A 25445-nucleotide genomic window follows, 5' to 3' on the forward strand; every position below is an offset into this window, starting at 1 on the left:
TATGCGTTACATTAACAATCCCATATTGCACTTCCTCCGCCAACCTGAATGAAAAAGTTCAACCATCTCTACGGTACTGTCAGTTAGCATATCTAGTTGAAGTACTGCAAGTTAACAGAGCATTCTCACCCCCTCATCCACTCCAATCCCTAAAACAAAGAGACAAAAAACAAGAGAGAAAGGATAGAAATCAATTGTTCATGACAGTATGCTAAAAGGAAGATATACAAAAACTTTCCTGCATGAGTGTGCAACTCTAGGTGCTGCAAGGACAAAATCAACAATAGGCATTAAGGGCAATTCCAGTGTTGAAATGAGTTTCAACAGAGCTCTCGCAGCATGGATAGACAATGCAACAAATACAGTTCATATAACAAATTTGAAGAGGGAACATGTACATTTTGGCCTGAACCTTGCCACCTAGCCATGTACCAATTCACATTCATCACAATAGATTGGCTGGGTGCAACTTTTAAAAGTGTTTTGAGTAAAATCACCGATCATCTTTGACACTCACATAGCAATCTTCCGCATTTCCTTTCTCAGAGCATTGGCTCTCACCAGGCTGCCAATTGTGTTCACCGCCAGCTTTAAATCATCAATGGGATTGCCAGGGACAACAGTTTTATAGAGATAGCTATCAAATGTCATTTTCTGCACATATTCGTCAGCACAGAGCTCCACGAAAGCCTCCCGAGCAGGGTTGGACCTGTAAAAGAGCTTCTGCAGAATGTCTAAGACCTTGTATGTTGGCCAGTAAGTCTTATCCCATTTTTCCAGATAAACCCTCAAATCTGCTTCATTTATCTTTCTTGTTCCATTCTCTGAACCTGTAACAATGGCTTCTGCACACATGCGCCCTGATTTGGCTGCAAAATAGATGCCCTCACCCGAGCACTTTGTGACATAGCCTGCAGCATCACCCACAAGTACTGCTCTATCCCTCACTCTCCTTGGCCTTGGGTGCTCAGGGATGGGATGGGCCTCAACTCTAATGATTTTCCCTCCTTCAATCTTCTCCTTAGCTCTGTTTCTTGTTGCTGTTTGATACTTTTTGATAGCGGGCTTGTTAATAACAGTGCCTGTACCAACAGCGACATGATCGCACTTGGGAAAAACCCATCCATAGAAGTCTGGAGAAACATCATCCCCAACATACATTTCAGCCAGATCTTCATAGTAAGCCATCTTGTCTTCTGGTATTCTGATCCTCTCTTGAAAGGCAATTGCATAGTCGTATTCACCAGCATCAATGTCTTTAGCAACCCTACTGTTGGCTCCATCTGCCCCTATAACAGCATCAACTTCCAATGTGGATGGTACGCCTTGCTTGGAGCTACCGTCAAAAAGATTATAACGGAGAATGTAAGGACTTTCACTGTCCTTGGGTAGATCCATACCCAAGAACAGCCCATTGATAATGTTTGCACCAAAGGACTGGGCCCTCTCTCTAAGATAGCTATCTAAAACCTCCCTTCTCACCATGCCAATGTATTCCTTTTCATTCAGAGTCTTGCCCACATCCACAGCAACATTCGATGGCGAGATCATCTTCATCTTAGTGACACGCCTGTCAATAATGTCCATAGGCAGGTCAAACTCTCCCACCATGCAGATGGGGATGGCCCCTCCGCAGGGCTTGGCATTGTCGAGTTTCCTCTCAATCAGGAACGTCTCGATACCGCCTTTGGCTAGGGTTTCAGCAGCACAGCCTCCTGCAGGGCCGCCGCCAATGACGGCAACACGCAGTGACCGGCCCTCGAGCTTCCGATTGTTTTTGCCTGCACAAACGATCAGTCTGCTGGGAGGCCGCCTCGATGTAGGGCTTCCTCCATTCCTCTGCATGAATGTGGACTCTGCTGATGGGGAGAGGGCCGAAGACGAGCGGAGGCCATCGAATCGTCTCAGCTGGGTCGAGGGAATGGCCTTCTTGGGAGCACAAGTGGAGAGCTCAGCGCGCAGGGTCGCCGCAGAAGAGAGGTCCTGAGATGCGAATGCAGTGGTGGATGAGCTAGAAAGGGAGGAGAGAAGAGCGGCCGCCATAGCTGCGGTGATGTTATGAGTCGTATCAGATCACGCTGGCTATGGCGCAGCCCTCTGCTCTACTCCAACCTGCCCCTAAAAAGCAGTAACAGAAAGAAGAGGAAGAAGCAGAATATGGGTATGAAAATGGATTGTATGCGCCAAAATCAATGGGGGTGCAAAACTGCATGCAAAAAATCAGATGGCTTTATCTCAACCGTCCGTTTAACTGGCCCTCAATCCTCTTCCAGATAAGGCCCTTTGCCTCCCCGCGCCCGCCCCCGCCCCCGCCCAACCGGCAAAGAGATACTTCCAAACTTCCACGTTCCCTCAACTTGAATTACACTCAAAAATATCCTACCACTCCACACCTAAGTTGGTTTGGATGCCCATGGACTCCATAGATGAGACCGGTTACACATAGGTCGGCAGGACCAACGTCCTTTTTATGTTAGTTGTGCCCGTGGACCAACCTCCTTTTGATGTCGGAATCAGGGCATCTTATGTGTAAACTAATCACCCAACAAATTTCACATTGCCCCGGCTATCCAGGCAGTGTGTAGCCGGCCTAAGATACAATTGGCCCAAAAGGGCAACAATTGTACCTCTTGTCCTACATGGATTTCACTCGACAAGGGAACAACAGTTCTCCCTATAACCTAGGTAAGCATGGACTTTGAGAGTATCAACTTAATAGTAGAGTGTGCTAGTTCATCCAATTCTTCCCATACATCTACATGCATGTCCTCAAGCTTAATCCCACTACATTTGATCGGCTTTATCCACTTCTTCTAGACAATTACATTGTAAATTTTCTCTTTCCAATATTAAAAGTTTGTACGATCAAGCTTTTTAATATTGAACAATGCATTATTTGAACTTGATGAGGAAGCCATAATGATAAAAACATATATACACACCAAAAACAACAAGGAATACCCAGTTGCAAGCTCAAAATAGACCGTGGACTACAAATAGAATGCTTTACAAAAGCTCTGAAATGACTATCCAAATATCAAACCACCATAAAATTGATTCAAAAAATGATGTTTTAGCACTCCCAAAGACATATGAATTTTCTTCAAGCTTTCCAAGTATTCTCGCTATCTTTTGAGCATAAAAGAGTCAGTGGAGATGGAGTACATGCAAATTGCATTCACAAATTAATTTCAGCCTATAAAATCTTTGCAAAGTGAGCATAAACTAGCACGACAAATTCATGGAACATTATGTGCAACTCCAAGCCGAGAGTAATCTAGGAGCCTCCGAGTGTGAGCTGCTATCCAAAAGTGTTATCCAAACTAGAACTATTATGTTTTGTGAAAATAAAGAATTAAAAACTGCACAAAATGAGGTCTTAAATCTATAGCTCTCGTCACGCTCTTTGTTTTGAGCTATTGAACACCACAATCTGATATTCTATGCAAAAGTTATAGTCAAAATATGAAAGTTCTATCAAGATGCCATAGCTATCCACGACTTTTGCAACATGCTCTATATCCACTCAAAATAGATATAATTTCTCCAAAGTAAATGCTTAAAATGTATTTTTACTTTTTTCGTTACTGTATATACATTTTAGAGGAAGAAAATGGAAGAGAATGCAAATTTCTCTTCTCTTGAAAAGCTTCAATGTTGCTCAATCTATTTGAGCATCCAAAGCCAAGTTGTTTTGCAACAATTTCAACCACTGGCTACCCAAATCAATGCCAAAAAGGGCTTTTGTAGCCTCAGATCAAGTGTTAGTGGCTCAAGCACCTATTTGACTTAGATTTAGATCCTAACGATGAGGATAGTATATGTATCATGTGCAAGCATGAACCCCAAGCGTCGCTCTAATACCAGTTGAGTGGGAAGCAATGGTGGGATGCAAGGTAGGAGCTATGGAGTGCAAGAGAGTTGAGAGAGAGAAGAACACAAGAGGGTTATGTGGATACAAAATGGATGGCACTCGTATTGTTTGTTATCTTCACTTATATATGATTGTACAATGTATACATATACAAGGGGTGCCCCCATCGGCTATTGGCCAACATTGGCCTTTACCCCAAAAAGTTTGATTTAAATGTGTCATAGTCCCCTAATGTGGAGTCTACATACACATCTATACAAAGAACAATATAGTAGATGCACACTCTTCTATATGCCAACACCATTAGTTTGATGTTCTCATGTTATTATTAACTCTTTCAATTCTTCTATGCCATGTCACAATACCACTCTACAACAAAGTCTTGCATAAGGCTTAATGTTCAACCTCATTAGAGACCATTGACAATTAATTAGGTTGGAGGGTATGTGTAAACATGGGCAAGAGAAGGTGTGAAGAAACATGCAAAACAAGAAGAGTATTAAGAGATAATTTGATACTAAGATATCATCATTGTTGATACAGTGTATGCAAAGTGCATGCTAGAGGTGGAGTGGGAGAAAGCTAGGGGGCACTAGAGGTGCAAGTGATGGAGGAAGAAGAATAGGCCAAGAGAGCAAAAGAGGTAAAACTTTGGTGGTGGATATAGATAGCTTTCTATGAGCCGAAATGCCAAAAGTAAAAATGTCAAAGTAGCCAAGGCCGAGCAACAAGGGTAGCGATGTTAAAGTAGAGCAAAGGGTACCAATAGCAAAGTTGTTGTGGCATAGGGGCTCTTGCCAAGGGTTGACCCAAATGTGCTAGTTTTGTTGTGACTATTATCAATGTAAACACATTCAACTTTGTAATGACAACAACATGGTCAAAAGCACTCAATGTTTACCAGAAAAAAGTATTTTCTTACATTATCTAATCTAATTCTATCCTTGTGAACTTATTTCCCTATGTCTATAAAGTAAGCATTAAAAACTAACATTATACTCTCCAATTGTTGGTACATGCACAATACACAAGCATTAAAGGCTGTTAAAACAACTTAGTGAGATGATTTAATGAAGCTATGTGTCATGCTACTTTGAAGTCGAGATGATATCATAATAGACTAGGAGGGATTCTACAAGTTGGAATATTTGTTCTATCAATATCTCTATCGCATGCTTGGAAGACATACATATATTGAACTACTTAACTCATCCTTGTGTGCCTACAAATTGGTTTTTGTCACTATCCCTCTTCCTCTTCCTTTTCACATCAGCTCATGATTATAACCATTATTGATGTCCATTTTGCATCTTTTGCTTTATAATTGTTGAAATAATAAAGGCTAAGATGGTGGTACATAGTCTCGTAGAGGTTGACATTATTGCATTAGAGTGACACTGAGGGAGAAATGAGAAGAAACATTTGAACATTTGATGTAGATGTCAAAAGTTTATAGAATCTCATTAACTAATCCTCAAATTTTGTCAATGCAATATCCATGAATGTGTAGTAAACCTTTATTTAAGTTGAGTCCATACTAGTTCATTACTATGATATATATATCGTCAAGTAGGTTGTATGGTCTTTCATAACAATGGCTTGGGTCCATAATACACACCACAAATCCTTCACTTGGGTCCATTATAATTACACACCACACTGTTAATCCTTTTAGGCTTTTATTTAGAACAACTTGGGTTGGGTCCACTACTCATGCACAACAGACTTTTGATCCTCGAGTGAGAACCATGTTAGGATAAGGAAAGATGTACAAGCTTTACAAAATACCCGTGGTCTAGACTAAGTGCAATTGGACCAAGAAACAATCAATATGCAATGTGAGTACTCCTAAGTAAGGTAAGCTATTAGCAACACAAAATTATAGTTTCCCTATTGGAGTGCTCCTAAGAATAGTAAGGCATTGATATTAACACATAGTTGTCTTATGGTGCAACCCTAGGGGATTCAAACCTACAACCTTGTGGCTACAATTAAAATTGTAAAAAATGTATTACTACTTTGTAATATACATGGGTCTAAGACCTACTAGCTTAAGTGCTACAAAAACATTATGTGAAACCTAAGGTCGTAGATCCCATTCTCTTGGGCAAGGACAAGGCAACTTTGAAATTGAGCTATGTAAGAAGCCCATGTCATAATGCTCTTAGTTGGTCTCATCAAGGTTGTAAGGATGATTTTTTAGTGGTTGGGGTAGTCCTTGATAAGACTCCATAGTGTAAGCCCTACACTCTTCATAACATCAATTTGAACTTAAATATGGAACTCAAAGCCTAAGAATTCGTTTAGTTGGTTGGGGTAGTCCTTGATAAGACTCCATAGTGTAAGCCCTACACTCTTCATAACATCAATTTGCACTTAAATATGGAACTCAAAGCCTAAGAATAGGTAATAATAGAATATCTTACTTTTAAAACGGTGATGAATTTATCATAATCTTTTCATACAAAGACCAAACATACCTATACCATAATATCTTCTACCAAAACTAGGGAGCTAGGACTTGAACTTAGAACCACTCACAATCCATTGAAAGATTGCACAAATGAGGGACTACTCCTAGAAGCCATAATAACAAAAAGTTAAGTACAACCACCCATTTGAGCACACATGAAGGAATGTGATGGCTAGTTTTGTCACTAGAATTCGCCTTTCCAACTCACCAAAATTAGATGATATGCCTTTTTAAAGTGCCATGCTCAACTATTCAACTTGCCATCCTTTTGCCCAAGTTGTGCATTCCCTCTTTGTGTTTCACAACTAATGATGTATTATTTTTGTGTTGTGTTCTTTGCTTTTAGCACCTACACATCGTATGTAATCAGGTGGTGGAGGCACAAAAATAAAAGCTTTCTTTATATATGAGAATACTCTATCTCATAACTAGGCTTACATTAAAAGGGGGATTAATAATCTATTCATACATTGCGATGGACACATGCCAATATTCATCCACCTCCACATCCACACGAGTAGCTATCGAAAGGTCTAGTTCGAAAGGTTGGTTAATTTTTGGTTATTAAGAATACTTATAATTATCGTTTACTAAACCTCCTCTTTACTTTAGTATAGTTGCCTTTTTTTGTTGCCATGGGCTATGTTTATGCTGGTGAAAGAGGTAGTTCTATATTGAATATTAAGCATGAAGGGCTTGACCTTGTCTTCAATATTACATCACAAGGGGGATTAGATATATATTCATATGTTGAAATGGATACGTGCCAATATTGCATCCACCTCCACATCCACACAAGTAGCTATTGAGAGGATTGATGGAAGGAATGCAACATGTAATTACCCTTAGCCATTTCTTTTATGCTCTAATAATTTGCTAAAATGTATTGCAAGTTAAAACGAGAAGTAGAATTTTCAACATACATTGCTTCTTGATTGTATTCGTGAAATGAACCATCAGGTTCCCATGTGAACAAGTAATGAGTATGCAACATAATAGAACATGGCAATCCCAACATCAAATGAGCTTTCTACATTCACAATTGACTTCTTCTACTTGCAACAAGACTTTTTGTTACAATAAAGCCTCTCAGTTACAATTGACTTCCTATTATTATCATCTTCATCACATGCAAGAATATACTTGAGTAGCTCCAGAGTGTGGGGGGTTAAAGGCCACTTGTACCTAGCCACCTACATTTACTTAATACTTATCACTCACACACATGTACACTATAGGTGGTGGCCACCTTTCACTATCACTTTATTATTTATTCTTACTATGACAATAGAATAAGGGAAGGTAGGTCACATATTGTGATTGTTGGAGTTTCCACACACTAGTCACTCTCTTCTTTGCTTGAACCTCCATAGCTATTGGTTTCCCCTTGCTTTTGCTTGTGCTTCCACACTTGCTCCACCTTTAATAGAGGATTACATGTCTTTCATTCCAATTCTAGAGCTTCATCTATCTCCCCTACTTATTCTACCCTTAATTGAAATTTGATTGACTGCTTGATTACATGACGGGTAATTTAGCATGTGTATTTGTGTAACATTTCTCTTTTGATTGAAATTGATAAATTAATAATTTAATTTTATTAAAAAACTAGAATTGAAAGAGAAAAATGCAAACATATGTCTTTGAGAATGTTTCTATAGTTAATGTACATAAGGAAAGAAAGAAAAGGATTGCACTATTAGTGCAATTGTCCATCAAAGTCTTGCCTTGCTTGGGACCTAGATTTTCGTAATTTTCTTGCACACTTCTATTGATTGCCGCAATTAATGGAAACGAAGAGAAAGAAAGAGTTTGTTATGAAGCAGAATACGTGGCAAATCTAGCAAATCAAATCTCAATCATAAACAACTTTATGACACACATAATAGAACTTAGTGGAAAAATCTAACAAATCAAACATCTCAACTATTAAATAAAAATTAAGAAAGTCAAGAGAAAAATGCACAATTGGGCCCAACCTCCCCCATGGTAAAAGCCATGGTTTTCTATCATTAATTATATATTTTAGTTTTACGTGGATATTTACATTCATATCTTACATATAATTACAAAGAAAGTACAAATATCAATTGAAATACAGAGTTTTAAGAGTTAAGAGGTATCATGTAGCATGCTGTGTTTGCTGCAAAAAATTATGTGCTCTGAATCTTGATGTTTTGACATCACCATTGTAAACTTAACCACATTAAGAAAATAGCAAGGTATCCCATAAAGAAAGCTTATTTCAATAAAAGCATATCTTAAATCTCATATTTTAAAATAATCTATATTAAAAACAAATAAATGAATAGTACTAAGGACAATGATCTAATTATTACTAAAGAAGTTTAAACTTATAATGTACAAATAGAGTAATAATTTTAATAATACAATATCATATAAATACATAATATTATATATTATACTTAAGATAACTAATCATAATTATGAAATTTACCGTTGGACTTATGCTATCGCCTAGTGTTACCCAAAGCCCTCGCTACCTGCTCTACACATCAACTGAAGCATTCACAATTGTTTATAAATAAAATAAACAAACAATAGAGAATACCTAGCAGTCTCCAGCTACAAATCAATTTCTCGCATAAGGAATCCACCTTGGGGGTATGATGCCAGGAGGCATATTCCACTGTGGATTCTGTGAGACCACAGTGGATTCCTTGAGGTTTTGAGGTGGATTCCGTAAAACTATATTTATTTACAGGGGCTCGTACACAAGGTGGACTCCTTGTGCGAGAAGTTAACGGGGATGCCTATTCTTTTCAGGCATCATGTCAATTTAATGTGCATGTGGATGATATGGCGCGCTTATTTATTGAAGTACTTGACAAATATTTATTATTTTGTATATGCACGGGCACACGATTTAAATATTTCATTATTGGACATTATATTTGGGCACAATCCGACTTTTGGGGCACCCAACCGCTTTATTTGTTATTTGAAAAAAAGCAAACACAAAAGTCAAAGCATGCTAATTGTAAAATTGGGCTATTTTTTAGCTTTGAGATGAATAAATTTATAAATACATGCCTTGTGAAGCGCTCACACAAGGCATGGTGGGGAGATTGTACCCAATTTGTCTCTTTTCTTCATGTCGTGCAAATTTTCCTTCTTGTTTTATGAGCTTTAGTAGAGTTATTTTGTTCTTGGGGACCTTTCGACATTCGCTACATACGCATCCAGCATCCAATTTGCACACCAAATACCAATGTTGCGAAGCGGAATACGTGGCAAATCTAGCAAATCAAATCTCAATCATAAACAACTTTATGACACACATAATAGAACTTAGTGGAAAAATCTAACAAATCAAACATCTCAATTATTAAATAAAATAACATTATAATACATAAGAGGATTTGAATAACTCAATAGATTGAGAAAAACAATAGAAAAAAGCATGACTGGGCCCAATCTCCCCTATGGAAAAAGCCATGGTTTGACATCCTTAATTATATATTATAGTTTTACATGGATATTTGCTTCATATCTTACATATAATTACAAAGAAAGTACAAATATCAATTGAAATACAGAGTTTTAAGAGTTAAGAGGTATCAATGTAACATGATGTAGTTGTTGCAAAAAAAATTGTACTCTGAATCTTGACATTTTGACATCACCATTGCGTCCGTGCCAAAACTCCCAAAACAACTCTTGAAGCTCTGAATTTCGATTCTGGATGAGGGAGAAATGAAAAAAACTCAGTTCTCACCCTCTTTCTCTGTTTTACGCACGATCATATTGCTTTTATAAAGAAAGCTAGAAAAGCCTTCTAAACTTAACCACATTAAGAAAATGGCAAGTATTCCATAAAGAAAGCTCATTTCAATAAAAGTATATCTTAACTCTCATATTTTAAAATAATCTATATTAAAAATAAATAAATAAATAGTACTAAGGACAATGATTTAATTATTACTAAAAAAGTTTAAAATTATAACTTACAAATAGAGTAATAATTTTAATAATACAATATCATATAAATACATAATATTATATATTATGCTTAAGATAACTAATCATAATTATGAAATTTACGGTTGGACTTACGCTAATGCCTAGTGTTACCCAAAGCCACCGTTACTTGCTCTACACATCAATTGAAGCATTCACAATTGTTTATAAATAAAATAAACAAACAATAGTGAATACCTAGCAATCTTCAGCTACAAATCAACTTCTCACACAAGAAATCCACCTTATGTACGAGCCCGTGCAAATACATATAGTTTTACAGAATCCACCGAAAAACCTCACGGTTTCCACTGTGAAATATGCCTCTAGTTTTACGGAATCCACAAAAAAAACTCATGAAATCCACCGTGGAATATGCATCCTGGCATGAGAGTTGCTAAACCTACAAGCCAATGATTAGATCACCAATTAGAAGAAATTGCACACTAATGATTGACTCATCAAGTAGAATAGTCTAAAGCATGCCAATGAGTAGATCATAAAGGAAAGGGGGTGACCAAAATGAAAGCACCAAATGCATGTCATTTAATAGATTATGAAATGCATGTTGTTGATCAATCACAATGCATGTCATGGATTAGATTATCAATGAACATAATAAAGAGAGAGGGGGGGCATCCCTGTAGTGACTTTGCACTTGCATGTGGTCTTACAAGTGCTAATGTGGAAAGCAGTTTGCTCAATGAAGAGGTGAATAGAAAGAATAATATATGGTCAAAGAGCCCTTGTGAGAGAGGTAAATTAAGAAGCAAGGCATGTAGCAAAAAGGATGTAGAATGCTACTTCTATGAGTGCAAGAACAAAGCAAAAGGGCAAGAAGCCCGATGAGGATGATGGCAAAGGGAAAAGCAAGGTAAAAATTGAGGAGATTAATGTGGTAGTGATGGGTGATGTCTTGTTTGTATCCTCTTTTGATGATACATTCTTGGTTGCCATGGATAATGGCATGTCATAGAATTGGCTTATGGATTTTGGAGCATCATTTCATGTTACTCCACATAGGGAGTGGTTCTCTACTTATGATACTAGAAAAAGATGATGCATCCATCTTAGAAACGACTATGCATGTTACATTGTTGGCATTGGGGATATACACTTGTCATTGCCAAATAGTTCTTCTTTTTTATCTTGCAAAATGTACAGCATGCTCCAAACTTGACAAAGAGTTTGATTAGTATACAAACAGTGTGTTGATTGTGGTTATAGATTTGCAAGGCATCTCTTATTGTGGCTAAAGAGCCAAGATCGAGTACTTTGTAACCTTTGCATGTTTCTGGTGTTAGGGACCATGTTGTAACTATCACTGGAACAACCATTTTGTTTCTTTATGGCATCACTGTTTAGGACATATGTCAATCGTTGGAATGAAAGCTTTGTGTTGTTTAAGCTATCTTCCTTGCCTAATTTTTTTATATCTTGGTTTTTGTGAGCATGGTCTCTTTGAAATGTAAACAAAAATGTCACATGAGAGAGGTAATTGGAGTGGAAGATCAAAATGTCTTGATTTGATTCATAACAATTTGTATGGGCCAATGTCCACAATTTCATTGTGTGGAGCATTATACTTTGTCACTTTTATAGATAATGTCGCAAGGAAGGTTTGAGCTTAACCTCTTCACAAGAAGAGTGATGTGTTGGATAAATTTCAAAAGCTCTTGGTATTTGTAGAGAATTGGTTTTGGTAAGAAGTTTTACTTGAGGACTAATAATGGTGGAGAGTACACCTTGCATACCTTTACAAAGATTTTGCAAGCCCTGGTATCAAGAGAGGGTTAACAACTCTTGAGAATCCTACTCAAAATGGTGCAGCTAAGAAGAGATGAAGAGGACCATTTAGGAAAGGGTTTGCAGTATGCTCTTTAATGTTGGTCTCACTAATGGATTTTTTATTAAAGCTGTAAAGAAGCAATGCATTTGATCAACAGGTTTCCTAGCAAGCCATTGAATGGTAAGAGACCTAGTTATAATCACTCGCTTGTTTTTAGCTGTGAGGCATTTACACATATACCTAGGGACAAGTAGAGTAAGCTTGATTGTAAGTCTAAGAAATGCATTTTGCTTGGCCATGGAAATTCATGTGAAATGGGCTATCACTTATGGGATCTTGAATCAAAGAAGGTGGTATGTAGCCATGATGTCATCTTTGATGAGAATAATATGCATAAGCAGCCTATTAAAATGGTTTTGAGTGATTTTAGATCTATATATCCAGATGGCTTGGTGAGATATGGTTCTATTGAGGTCTAGGATGCTAAACTGAATTGTTATGTTTAAGCTATAATCTATAGGCTTTGCTTGGCAGTTACAGTGTGTGCAAAAGGCTCATTGAGATATCTATATACAATGATTATTTTAGTAGCCTTGAATAATCAATAGTACCTTTGGTACCCATGTAGCAGTGATGTGAGCTCTTGCGTTAGTCTATCTATGATACTTTCACGATTGAGGACAAGTTTCTACGATTTATTTTTACAAGTTGGTATGCTATCGTGCAGTTCCTAAACTACTGACTAGCTATATTCTTTTGTATTGGACCAACTCAAGTTCTTGTAGCAAAATTTCTTTTTGCTTTATAGGCATGAGTGATTAGGTGGGTTTGGCCAACAATGGCTACTTTCTCAATCAATTCCCCTTACTCAAGATAGAGATTATTTTGGCTCCATGGAGATTAAGGTGGATGGGTGATCAACATATTCAACTTGACACTGCATTTTGAATTTGAAAGGGCATCCTAGTAGAATTTTTCATTCCACATCTTCTCAATTGGGAAGAACGTAGAAAAGCATTGGGATGCTCTTAGTTTCAATGGTTACCACCAATTTACACTTTCCTAGGACTGAATAGGGTGAGTCTTCGCATGGATATAGCTTTGCATCAAAGGGTACTAATGAAGGCCTACCTACTTGATCCCAAAATTCATATGCCAAGGTACTAAAGTTTGAGACTTCATCAATTAGAGCATCAAATAGGACTTCCTTTGAAGCAATGAGTTTGAGGGGTAAATAGGCTATCAATATAGCCATTTCTTCCTCGTCATCCAAATTGCTAATTACAACTACTCATACTTAAAAATTGTATCACTGGGATGTTTTGTGGTATGTTGTAAGGGCATTACTTGTATACCTTTGTTATCTACATTATTGGTGGGTTGTATGGCTTTACATATTGAGGATGCTTGGGGGGTAATATTTCTTGATATTGCTATAGAAAAAGTGGTTAATTCCTTCCCCATCGAGGATTTCAAGTTCCATGCTTTCAGTTCAGCTTATAACACAAATATGGAATTTCAAGTTTTGCTTGTGTCCCTTGAATGAGTAGAGAAAAACTATGTCTCCTTGATCGAAAAAACTTTGTTGCACATGTTTGTCAAACCAAGCCTTCTCTACAATGACTACATAGGTAGCTAAAAGCAGATTTTTTGTTAGCCATTCTAATTTAGTGAATCACTCAGTCTAGACCTTGCTTCTTTTGCAACATTCTTGTACACTAATTCATAGGTTAAGAATTTAAAACTCTATTGGCATGATAGCATTAACATTGTAGGTCATGTCTTATGGCCTTATGGCCATCTTATGTGCTATCCAATATACCCATAATGTTGTCATTATGATATCCTAGTTTAATTATGATTCTAATATTGTCCTAGTTAGTATGTTGATTAGGGTTTTATTGTCAAATTGGCTTGGCCATTCACTTGTGGATGACAAGGTGCTAACTTCCTATGAATGATCATGAATGTAGAGAGCGGGTGCTCTAGTAATTGGTTTATAAAATGCATTTGTCAATCACTCACAATTTCTATCAAACCACAAAATCTAGATATCACCTATTCTCACAAGAATTAGGTTGTTGTCATAGCATCATTCTTTCTCATATTCGTCCTTAGTCCATTTGGTCATGTAGTGGCAATGATAATATATGTTGCCTAAAAATATTATATGGTAGGGTTGATGGGTCCCATAAAATCAATCCCCCTTCAAAGGATTGATGGGCTAAAGCTAGCACTAGCTCCATTTTATCCTTCTTGATGAGCACTTTTGTACACTGGCATTTTCACAATGTTTTACAAATCATTTCACATCCTTGGATAGTGTCGACCACCAAAGTTGGGATTGTAAAATATTCATGCCATGGTGGTGGCATCTAAATGACTGCCACCTATTATTGCATGTGCTTCTTGTAGTGTGTCTTAAGCTCATGCTTGCATATACATCACTTTAGTAATTCGTATTATTTAACCTATACAAGTGTCCTACAATCAAGTGATAGGGTGTCATCTTAATGAGTAGGTGTGCAAATTGAGCCTTCTCTTGAGTGCTCAAGTAATTCAATCTATTAGGGATAAAGGCACATATGCCTAGTTGCATGTGTATTAGTTACAGTGATAGTATCCGCATACCCGCACACCTGTACACTACAGGTGGCGAGGGCCCATCACTATCACTTCATTCTTTATTCTTTCAGTGACATTTGAATAAAGGGAAGGCCAATCACACATTGTGACTATTGGAGTTCCCACATCTTATATCTCTCTCTCTCTCTCTCTCTCTCTCTCTCTCTCTCTCTCTTCCGCTCCATCCTTCCACTTCAGGGTTCACTCCCTTCAACTTGTATTAGAGTCATCTTCCTTGAGAGCTCAAGCCCGACTTGGCATTGCTTCACCTTGTGGAGAAAAGCTTCAATTCACAGTTTTAATGGCAGCCATGGATTCTTCACCCCGAGCTATGCATGGAGCTCTACCTTATTTTCTACTTCTTTCCCCTTCTTGAGGCTTGATCTAGGGCGTTGCTAGAGGCCATTGCGCATTGCCACAAGGCCTATTGAGGCCAGCACCTGAGGCAACCCCTTCAGCAGCAACAACCCACCCGATTGCACCTATTTTGGCAACATGCATCCTTGCTTAGCCCAATCACTCCTCTAGCCTCTAACATGATCTTGGCACTCTTGTCATCCCTAGTGATCATTGGCAACACCTCCCCATGCTTGTATTCGACACTGGCCATTAGTTGAGCTCTTGGGATTAGCCGTGGATTCATAGTTTGTGATAGTTGGTTGTCATACAGTTTAGGACAACACTTCATTCATTGTTTGGAGGTCACTTATGCTTCAAAGGATTGTCTATTTGATGCCAGATCATCTAGGGTGTTATGCCAATGTATTAGAATGCTATGGGACTGATTTGACCACTCTTTTGCTTAGTTTTACATATGTTTTTTACTACTATAATAAGCAAGGCGGCTAAATGCTATTTTATTAGTGAAAGCATATGTCTATTGCTCTTAGGTGCTTACCGATTATTCAAGGTGATGTATTGATGCTTATGGTTCATGTTACATGCTTTGTTATGCTCTTGAATTTCTTTTGAGTTGAGATTGGAGCTTTGAATCTTGACATTGGCTGTCATTCATTGTTATCCATGGCTATTTGATGCTCCAATAGGAACTTTGCAAGTTACTTGGGTCGAATGCTCATGGATATATGCTACTTGGATCTTGGATGTATGGATGCCTTCCACATGATGTTTTGAGCTTTGTTTGCTCATCAGGCATTTGACTTTCATTCTAATGGGAGCCACTTCTTAACATTTGGATATTACATCGAGCATTTGGTTATGTAATTGAGAGTGAGGGTCTTATAATGAGATTGTGGGACTTGGTGGCATGTACATGCTCTTGTCATGCTTTATATATGTAGTTGATACTTAGTGGGCTGACTGTGGGACTATTTATGCAAGCAGTCATCTTCATTTGACAGTTCTTTGCATTCAGTTTGTGGATAGTTCATTACTTGGTCAATACCCCTTGTGTTCAGCACTTGATATAGCAGTAGTTTCAAGGCTGTTTGTAGTAATTACAATAGCTTGCTTTGACAATTTGTGCACTTCTTTGCCACCGTTATGATTGATGGCTTGAGTGATAGTGCTATCTTTAATATCAACAAGCTGGATAGCACCAACTACCACCATTATAGTTGGTGTTCAAGTGATAGTGCTATCTTTAATATGGACAAGTTGGATAGCACCAACTATAGCTACTCAAAGGCCCAAATCTGGCAATTTTTAGCACAAAAAATGCAAGTTAAACCTTTGAAATATAAGCTCTCAAGCCCGAACTTATTTATGTAGAAGATTGGGCTAAACTAGATAAGGTATGTAAGTCCACCATTATATTATCCCTCTTTAAGCATGTGTTCTATAATGTTGTCTCTGATGGATAGTCCACATGGAATTATGGAAAAAGATTCGCAATGCCTATGATAAGTAGAGCCTCGCTTCTCAAATGTATTGGTTGAAAGCAACTCATGGACCTTCGCATGAAGAAGGGCACTTCTATGTCAACTCACTTAAATGAGTTTCATTTCATTATTATTCATTTATCCTCATAGGGGATTGAATTCAAGGACACTCTTCTTCCCTTGTTTCTCTTAGTGCACTACCTAAATCATAGGATACCTTTCGTACTGCTATGTGTGCCAACGTAACTACTGATGGGTTACAGTTGCAGGATGTAGAGGGTGCACTCTTGACTGAAGAGGTTAACAAAAAGAATGTTGATGCTTTCCACACCTCTCATGCTTTGACAATTAAGAGGCAATAATGGTAGGGGTGGTAATGATTGCTATGCGATTAAGAGGCAATTAAGAGGCAATAATGGTAGGGGTGGTAATGATTGCTATGCGAAAGACTCTCAATAGTCTCACTCTCAGTCATCATGTGGATAGTCTCGTAGTAAGTCCCATGGCCATAAGTCCTCTTTGACTTATCATTAATGTGGAAAAGCACAATATATTTGGCCACAATGCCATAAGATGCGCGAACAGGCGCAAAGAAAATGACAAGGGTAAAGCGTGGGACAAAAATGATGATCGCAGCATTATCCCTAGCAAGTCCAATGTTAAGATTGAAGAGATTACTGTTGTGCAAACTGATTCCAATGATGATTTCATGCTTGCAGCTTCTTCTCTTGATACTTCATAGCTGATTGATGCTTTGTCAGGGTATACTCAGTGTTAGCTGATAGATTCAAGGGCTTCTTTTTATGTGGCCCCTCATGATAGAGAATGGTTTCACTCCTATCACAGTATGACTCGATCTGACCATTTGGGTAATGACCTGGCATTGGAGATATTTATAGAGAGTGGTTTCACTCCTATCGCAGTATGATTGGATCTGTCCATTTGGGTAATGACCTGGCATTGGAGATAGTTGTAGAGAGTGGTTTCACTCCTATCGTAGTATGACTGGATCTGTCCATTTGGGTAATGACTTGGTATTGGAGATAGTTGGTATTGGTGATGTCCAGCTACAGTTTGGTTTAAGTTGTATGTTTACTCTTCATGATGTACATCATGTACCGACTCTCACGAAGAGCCTCATCTCTATTGGCACTTTAGATGATGCAAGTTATGTAGTTTCTTTTGGTGATTCCTCATCAAAGATTACCCATAGGAATCTTATCATTGCACATAGTGCTAAGTCCAATACTCTCTACCCCTTGCTTGTATCTAAGTCAGTTGACCATATTTTGGCAGTGGATGCAGTTCCACATGTATCTCTTTGGCCTTGTGACCTTAGGCATATGTCCTTGAAAGGAATGAAAATGCTTACATGTTTGCAATATCTTCCACCCCTTGACCATAAATGTTTTGAGTGTTGTAATCATTGTTTATATAGTGGAAAAATACACAATACACATAAAAAGTGTGGTATGACATGCATGGGTGAGCCTTTGGCTCTTGTTCATTTAGCTATATGTGGTCCCATGCCCTACAAGTCGTTAGGTGGTGTGAAGAATTTTGTTACTTTCATTGATGACTATAAGAATGGGGTTTGCACATAGCCTATTAAGCAGAAATCGGAAGTCTTGGCTACATTTCAGTATTGGCTTGCTTTGATCGAGAACTAGTTTGGGTATAGGCTGAAATGCCTAAGGTTAGATAATAGGGGTGAGTATGTCTCTAAAGCCTTTGAATAGTTTTGTTATGAGAGGGGTATTAAGCATCAATTGACCACCCCATACACCCCACCCCACCCCAAAATGGTACGGCTGAGCTCATGAATAGGACCATTCAGGAGTGGGTTTGTAGTATGCTTAGCTAGGTAGGCTTACCACAACATTTTTGGGCTAAGGCGGTTACTATTGTCATACACTTGATTAAGCGATCCCCATGTACTGCTCTTGACTATTAGGTTGCAGAGGAGGTATGGTTTGAAAAACCTCCCTTGTATGCTCATTTTCATGTCTTTGGTTGTGAGACTTTCTGCCATGTACCCAAGGACAAGCGCAATAAGCTAGATCTTAAGTCTAGGAAATGTATCTTTCTTGGTTATGGGAATGTAGGTGAGATGGGTTGTCACATATGGGATCCAGTGGTTAAGAAGGTTATCTGCAGGGCCAAGATGTTTTTTTCCATGAAAAGAAAATGCATAAGAGCCTAAGCATGTCATTGAGGTATGCAGGGTGATATTTCAAGAGAAGCCTCTTGTTATTGTGCAACCAGCCATAGCAACTGATGCCCCAATTGCCCAGGTCCCTGATGCTCCATAAAATGTATAGGTCCCATGGTCTATCTTGAGGTAGTTTACTAGAGATAAATGATAGCATACACGGTTTGAGCCCTTTATGGATTATGTTATGGTGACAAATGCTAGTGAGCCTCTTACTTATGATAATGCCATATGTAGAGGTGATAGTCACTCTTGGGAGAGGATCATGCAGTCTTAGAGTATGACTAGTGGGACTCGGTTCCTTTGCCTAGTGGCAAGCGTGCTTTGCCATGCAAGTGGGTATACAAGTTGAAAAGTATCCCAATGCCCCAAGCCATGGGCTACAAGGCTAGAATGGTTGCTAAGAGATTTAAACAGGAACATGGTGTAGACTTTGATGAAGTCTTTTCTCTTGTTGTGAGGATGACTACCCTATGCTTGGTACTAGCTTTGGTTGCTCAGCTTGACTTGGATCTTTATCAAATGGATGTCAAGACGACTTTTCTTCATGGGGACTTGCATGATGAGATTTACTTGGAGCAGCCTAATGGCTTTGCAAAACATGGCAAGGAACACCTAGTGTGTAGATTGCAAAAGAGTCTTTATGGCCTTAAGCAAGCACCTAGGGAATGGTACCACAAGTTTGATGCTTTTATCCATTCACAAGGATATTCCAACAGTGATATGGAACTGTGTCTATACATGAAGAAGCACTCGTGATGACAACCTTATGATTGTGATCCTCTATGTGGATGATATGTTGATTGCTAGGAGTGCCCATGATGAGTTGGATGCCTTGAAAGGTCAGCTCAAGAAGAGCTTTGAGATGAAGGACATGGGACATGTCTCGCATATTCTTGGGATGCACATTACACACAATCGCTCTAAGGGGCTCCTCTACTTATCACAGAAGGAGTATATCCGAAAGATCCTTAAGCGGTTTCATCTAAGGATGCTAAGCCTATTGGCTGTCCTTTACCTTCTCATGTGAAGGTTAGTCATGCCAATTATCCGTAGTCTAATGAGTAGAAGACCAAGATGGCCAAAATCCCTTATGCATCTGTAGTGGGCAATTTGATATATGCCATGCTAGCCACTTGTCCTAACATAGCATTTGTAGTGGGAGTTGTGGCACTCTATATGGCTACACCCGGCAGATGACATTGCGATGCTATTAAGGGTATCATGAGGTACCTAAAGGGCACAACTTGTTGTTTCTTCGATGTCTAGGGTGTAAAAATGCATGGCCCTCTCTACTACAGAGGCAGAGTATGTTGCAAGCAAGCACTAAGGCTTGCAAGGAGGCTCTCTAGTTAGGTCATTTGGTGGCAGACCTTGGCATTACTGATGTGGTCCCTACACTGCATTCGGATTCTATGAGAATTGGCCAAGAATTTCGTCTTCCATGCAAAGATGAAGCACATTGAGATATGTTGCCACTTTATTCCAAAGGTTGTTCAGAACAAGTCCATTGAGCTTGTCAAGATCTCAACTGACCAAAATCTTGTAGATCTTCTCACTAAAAGTCTCTCAACAAAGTGTTTTTCCTTTCTTAGGAAGTTGATGGGCATTGGATGAGATAATTTGTACTTTGTCACCTCTTTTTTTTTCTTATTCTCTCCTCACTATGGGTACATTCACCTTTAAGTGGGAGGTTGTTAGGGGTAAAGGTGCATGTGCCAAGCCACCCATGTATTAGTTACACTAATAGTATCCACGTAGCTACACACCTATACACTATAGATGTTGGCAAGCGCCCATCACTATCACTTCATTCTTTATTCTTTAAGTGACATTTGAATAAAGGAAAGGCCAGTCACACATTGTGACTATTGGAGTTCTCACATCTTGTGTCTCTCTCCCTCTTGCTCTTGCTCCTTCCACCATAGCTCTTGCTTCCACTCCACGTGCTCCCACTTCACAACTCACTCCCTTCACATTCTCCAATATGCCTACAATGTGAATAGCACCCCCCCCCCCCCAAACCTTTCCTTACAATGAACCCCCCTCCTCCCTAAAAAACCCCTCTCCACCCGAACTCCCCTATGACATAGAATCCCCACCCCCCGTGGGGGCCAAAAACCCCACTCCAACCAACTCCCATACAACACAATGCACCTCCCCACCACACCCCCTTGGCCTCCTCCCCATGAAAAACCCCACTCCTCCTCTCCTCTTCTATGATGTTGGACACCCCTTTGGTATTGTTCCAATGGCAATCTTATGCATCGATGTATGTGTGGAATGTTATCTTCAAATTTAGGGGGTTGTAAAGAGGCACACTTATTAGAGCATTTTTTAGTGCTCCATAAGTTTGCTAGCATGCAACCCAATTCTAATTCACCAAGAGCTTGTACAATGGTCTTGCAATGGCTATGTAATTGAGCATAAAGTGTCCATAGTAACCAATATGTTTGAAAAAGCATTATACTCCTTTGACATTTTCCAACATTTACAACTCCATGATAACGAGAATCTTGGATATGTCAGTTGTTATCCCATCCTTGGACATGATGTGACCTAGAATGGTGCCATGCTTTACCTAAAACTCACATTTCAATGGATTTAGTAAGAGTTAATATTTCTTGTACCATTCAAAGACTACTTGAATATTTTCCGAGTGCTTGTCCTAGGAGGAGTTGATGCAAAGGTATTTAACAAACATTTCTAGGTACTTGCAAAGCATGTTCTTGAAGATTGTATATAGTAGGCATTGGAAGGTTGCATGTGCATTCATTAACCCAAAGAGCATAATAATATGCATGAACACCCCCATTCAATGGCACATGTAGACTTGTGTCGATTATCAAGGTGAATCTACACCTCACTATATCTGTAGAAACCATTGAGGAATGTGTAAGCCTCTTCGCCTACCACACACTTAATCATATGTTCAGCGTGAGGCAAATGGGTAGTGGTCTCTCTTGGTAGGTGCATTCACTTTCTTATAATTCACACATACTCAAATCTTTCCATTTTTCTTAGGAATAACGATGATGGGTGACACCTAGTCCATATGCTCAATCTTGTAAGTAAACGTCACCTTGAGAAGCTTTTCCAATTCTTCCCATATAAGACATGCATATTTGGGGTTCCTTGGATACGGTCTTTGCTTAGTGGTTTTATTTACTCATGGTGCACTCTCCTTCTTTCGGTTGGCCTATCATAGTGTTTACTCGGGCTTTAGCCACCCTTCCTTGTCCATGGCCTCTAGTATTATTACCATTTCTAGAGTCTCATTTTGGCTACTAGATTTGGAAGTGTCCAATCCTTCCGCATTGGTAGCATTGTTTACTACTCAGCTTGCTTGGTCCCCAAATAATAACATCAACTTATGTTTCCTTTGGCAATGTTCACATAAGCCCTATGGTTCGAAAAGTCCTTTCCATAGTTATTGCTCATAGGACAATTCTTCTTGCCATTCCGAGTAATCTCTTTGGTTATGGTCTTTGTTTAGATGAGGGCATTTTCAAGGGGTGTTGGTCTCATCAATTCAAATGGGTATCCAAGAGTGGATTTAGTCATTGGCAAATCCTCGTGATCTACTAACTTGGCATCATGACTAGTGCATACTTGCCAAGGATCACAAACTTTGAGTAGTATCCTTCCAAGAGTAAGTTCAATTAACAAAGACTATAGACTTCCTTTATCTCAATAGATTTAAAGGATGGGGACATGTATCATCCTTTCACAACTTCCTTGATCTATTGCTAGGTTTCAAGAAGCTTCAATAACTCCATTATCATGACACCATTGTTTCTACTAGAGCTTAGCTTCACTGGTTAAATGAAGATGTGCAATTATGGATCGATTTGCAACAATGGTTTCAAAAGACTCAAAACAATCATCAATGGCTTTGGTCTAATCTTTTACATCTTGTCCCACCTTGGAGCCTTCTCTATTAAATTTAGGTGGTGAGGTCTGCTTTAGAAGGAGTTCCTTTTCTTGGAGATCCTTGTAGGCATTATTTGTTTGCAAGTCTTGGAGATTCTAGTTTACATAGTTAATTAGTTTAAAGTCTAGTTGCTCAAGAATAATAGGCCTTTCTCTCTTATACATCACAATAATGGTAAGATAATATGATTTTCATCATGTCAAAAAGGGAGGGATACTTGAATATAATAGGGTTTCAATCATGGACTTCATGTATTGGTATGGTTACAAAAGTAGGAGGTTTCTCCATTATTTCTAAGGCCCTATAAGTAATAGGCACGCGTATCCCTTGATGGTATATCCATTCCGAATGTGTCTCCCATGTAACATAATGCAATTAGAGATAATGACTCAAGTGAGTCGACTGTACACCCAACAATGTAAGGTCATCATCTCCCATCAATGGTTATAGTATCATTAGTTCTATGTCCTTCAAACAAGAAGCAAGGGCTAGCTTTAGTTCTTCCATCCATTGGATTCTCTTAAGATCCACTTAGAGGTTTTCAACCTTATATGGGTTAATCGTGAAGAAAGTATGAGATATTCTCTATGGTATTTCTTGTGACCATCCTCGTTAGATTTAGATATAATGCAAGTTTGAAAGATTCTCAAAAATCATCATTGTAGTTTCACATAACTCAATGTCTAAGGACTAGCAACCAGTCTAGTGCACTATTGTAATCACCATAAATCAATTATAATCATGAACAATATCCTATAAAACCATATTATCATCATAGTTTCACGAAACTCAATGTCTGAGGATTGGCCTTGAATTGGCAACAATCAGTCTGATATAACACTATTCTAAACACCATACATTGATTACAAGCATGATCAATATCTTATAAGACCATACTATAGTCATTAGAAGAATGTAGAATATCTTCATTCATCTTGGATAAGTAAAGGAGTTCAATAGTCTATTTTATCAATTTCCTTTATTACAAAAGTAGGTGAATTAACCTTGGTTTTCAAGAATCAATAATGATTTGGAAGATCAAGATACTCTGAGATTTCATAGTCCTTGGACTTGGTTTGCCCTCGGTTTGCCCAACAAGAGGAATATTATTGGGTGGGATGACAATGACGTACTAGTACCACTTGTTTTACACCTACAAATTTTCCATGTATATACTTTGCTCTATCCCTTCAAAGGGTATTGTACTTGTAAAGTATAATTAAATTAAGTTTTTTGAGCCATTGCAGTCGTTTAAGATGGGTTTTCATTTCCTGAGGTGGACTTGCTTCCAATTAAAAGTAGGAATCGATCCTTCCTCAAGTCATACTCTAACCATAGCCTCCTAACCAAGGTAGGGCCAAAGGTGCAACTTCTCTACAATACTCATAATATTTTCTCAAAATTCCAACATAGGAAACTAACAAGTTGTTGCATATATGACCTCAAAGATCAAATGAATACGATGGACCTAATCAATCACATGTCAAAATCATCCAATTAGCATAGACACATCTCACAAGTTTTTACAAAATAGTAAGGGTTCCTTTTATGAATTTGGTATAGTATACAAAAAAATTTGATTCATAGTATAATCATTTATGCATATGTTCATAAATTTATATTTATAGAATTGATTATGATTCATGTGAGATCTACATCCTCATAAGTTAGTGGTTTTTCTTAGGTGTGACAAATAACATATTGCTTGGGCACTTGATGGTAACCTCAACATCTAGTTAAAAACATGGGTTTCCTTGGCACTATAGCCACTTTTCCCCTTAGTACTATCTACGATAGCACTTGTCAATAGACCCAAAATTATTTAGGCACCAACTCATTGCCAATGTCAAGTAACATTTCCTCATATAAAGCATACAAAAAGTAGGTGCAAGCTCTCTTTAGTCTTTCTGTCCAATTGATTCTCCGTAGCTCTATTCTACAGCAAGAAGTTTTGGCTTTCATAAATTCCCATGTGTGACTAATTGTGTGGCCAAAAATTTATTCATATACCACTCGTCTTAGCGAGATTACAAAACATCTAGAGGAATGAACACCTTCTCTATAATCTCAAATATGGCTTCATGACACAAATAGTCATCCAAGCCTAGGGCCACCTAATACATTAGTGAGAAGATCTCCCTCAAAAGATGACAACATTTTTGCGTGTGATTTCCTATCAATAATGGTCATGGTGTGCACACCAAGCAGTTAGTGGAAAGCAATCATCAAGGGTGTTCAATTCAAACAAGTATTGTTATCTTAATTAATTCCTTTTATTCTCCAAATTCCAATTCTTAAGTCATTGCTCTCATACTAGGTTTGAGGTGCCTCCTCATAAATAGAGAGGACTTCTCTAGTAGTTGACCAAAACTCCAGTCCATGCATTCTCCTTCTCTCTCTCAATTTATTTTTTCTCTCTATATGCATTTATGTGTGTGCGTGTGCTTTTTCCTCTATGTGTGTGTGTGTGTGTGTGTGTGTGTGTGTGTGTGTGTGTGTGTGTGTGTGTGTGTGTGTGTGTGTGTGTGTGTGTGTGTGTGTGTGTGTGTGTGTGTGTGTGTGTGTGTGTGTGTGTGTGTGTGTGTGTGTGTGTGTGTGTGTGTGTGTGTGTGTGTGTGTGTGTGTGTGTGTGTGTGTGTGTGTGTGTGTGTGTGTGTGTGTGTGTGTGTGTGTGTGTGTGTGTGTGTGTGTGTGTGTGTGTGTGTGCGTGCGTGCG

The 25445-nt window shown here is 38.5% G+C and overlaps 1 protein-coding gene across 1 annotated transcript; it reads right to left on the reverse strand.

Moving 5' to 3' along the window:
• Window positions 1-270: 270 nt before the first annotated feature.
• LOC148029706 (Pyridine nucleotide-disulfide oxidoreductase family protein) lies at window positions 271-2194 on the reverse strand. Its single transcript, XM_087686001.1, has one exon. The coding sequence runs from the start codon at window positions 2041-2043 to the stop codon at window positions 514-516; it is 1530 nt and encodes a 509-aa protein (XP_087542127.1). The 5' UTR covers window positions 2044-2194; the 3' UTR covers window positions 271-513.
• Window positions 2195-25445: the final 23251 nt, after the last annotated feature.

Source organism: Lygodium microphyllum, chromosome 10 (assembly GCF_053477565.2).
Source record: "Lygodium microphyllum isolate KBCC chromosome 10, Lygodium_microphyllum_v1.1.10, whole genome shotgun sequence".
NCBI classification, from domain to species: Eukaryota; Viridiplantae; Streptophyta; class Polypodiopsida; order Schizaeales; family Lygodiaceae; genus Lygodium; species Lygodium microphyllum.

Excerpts from the sequence above, each read along its gene's own strand:
- LOC148029706 (XM_087686001.1), bottom strand. The coding sequence starts at position 2,043 with ATGGCGGCCGCTCTTCTCTCCTCCCTTTCTAGCTCATCCACCACTGCA.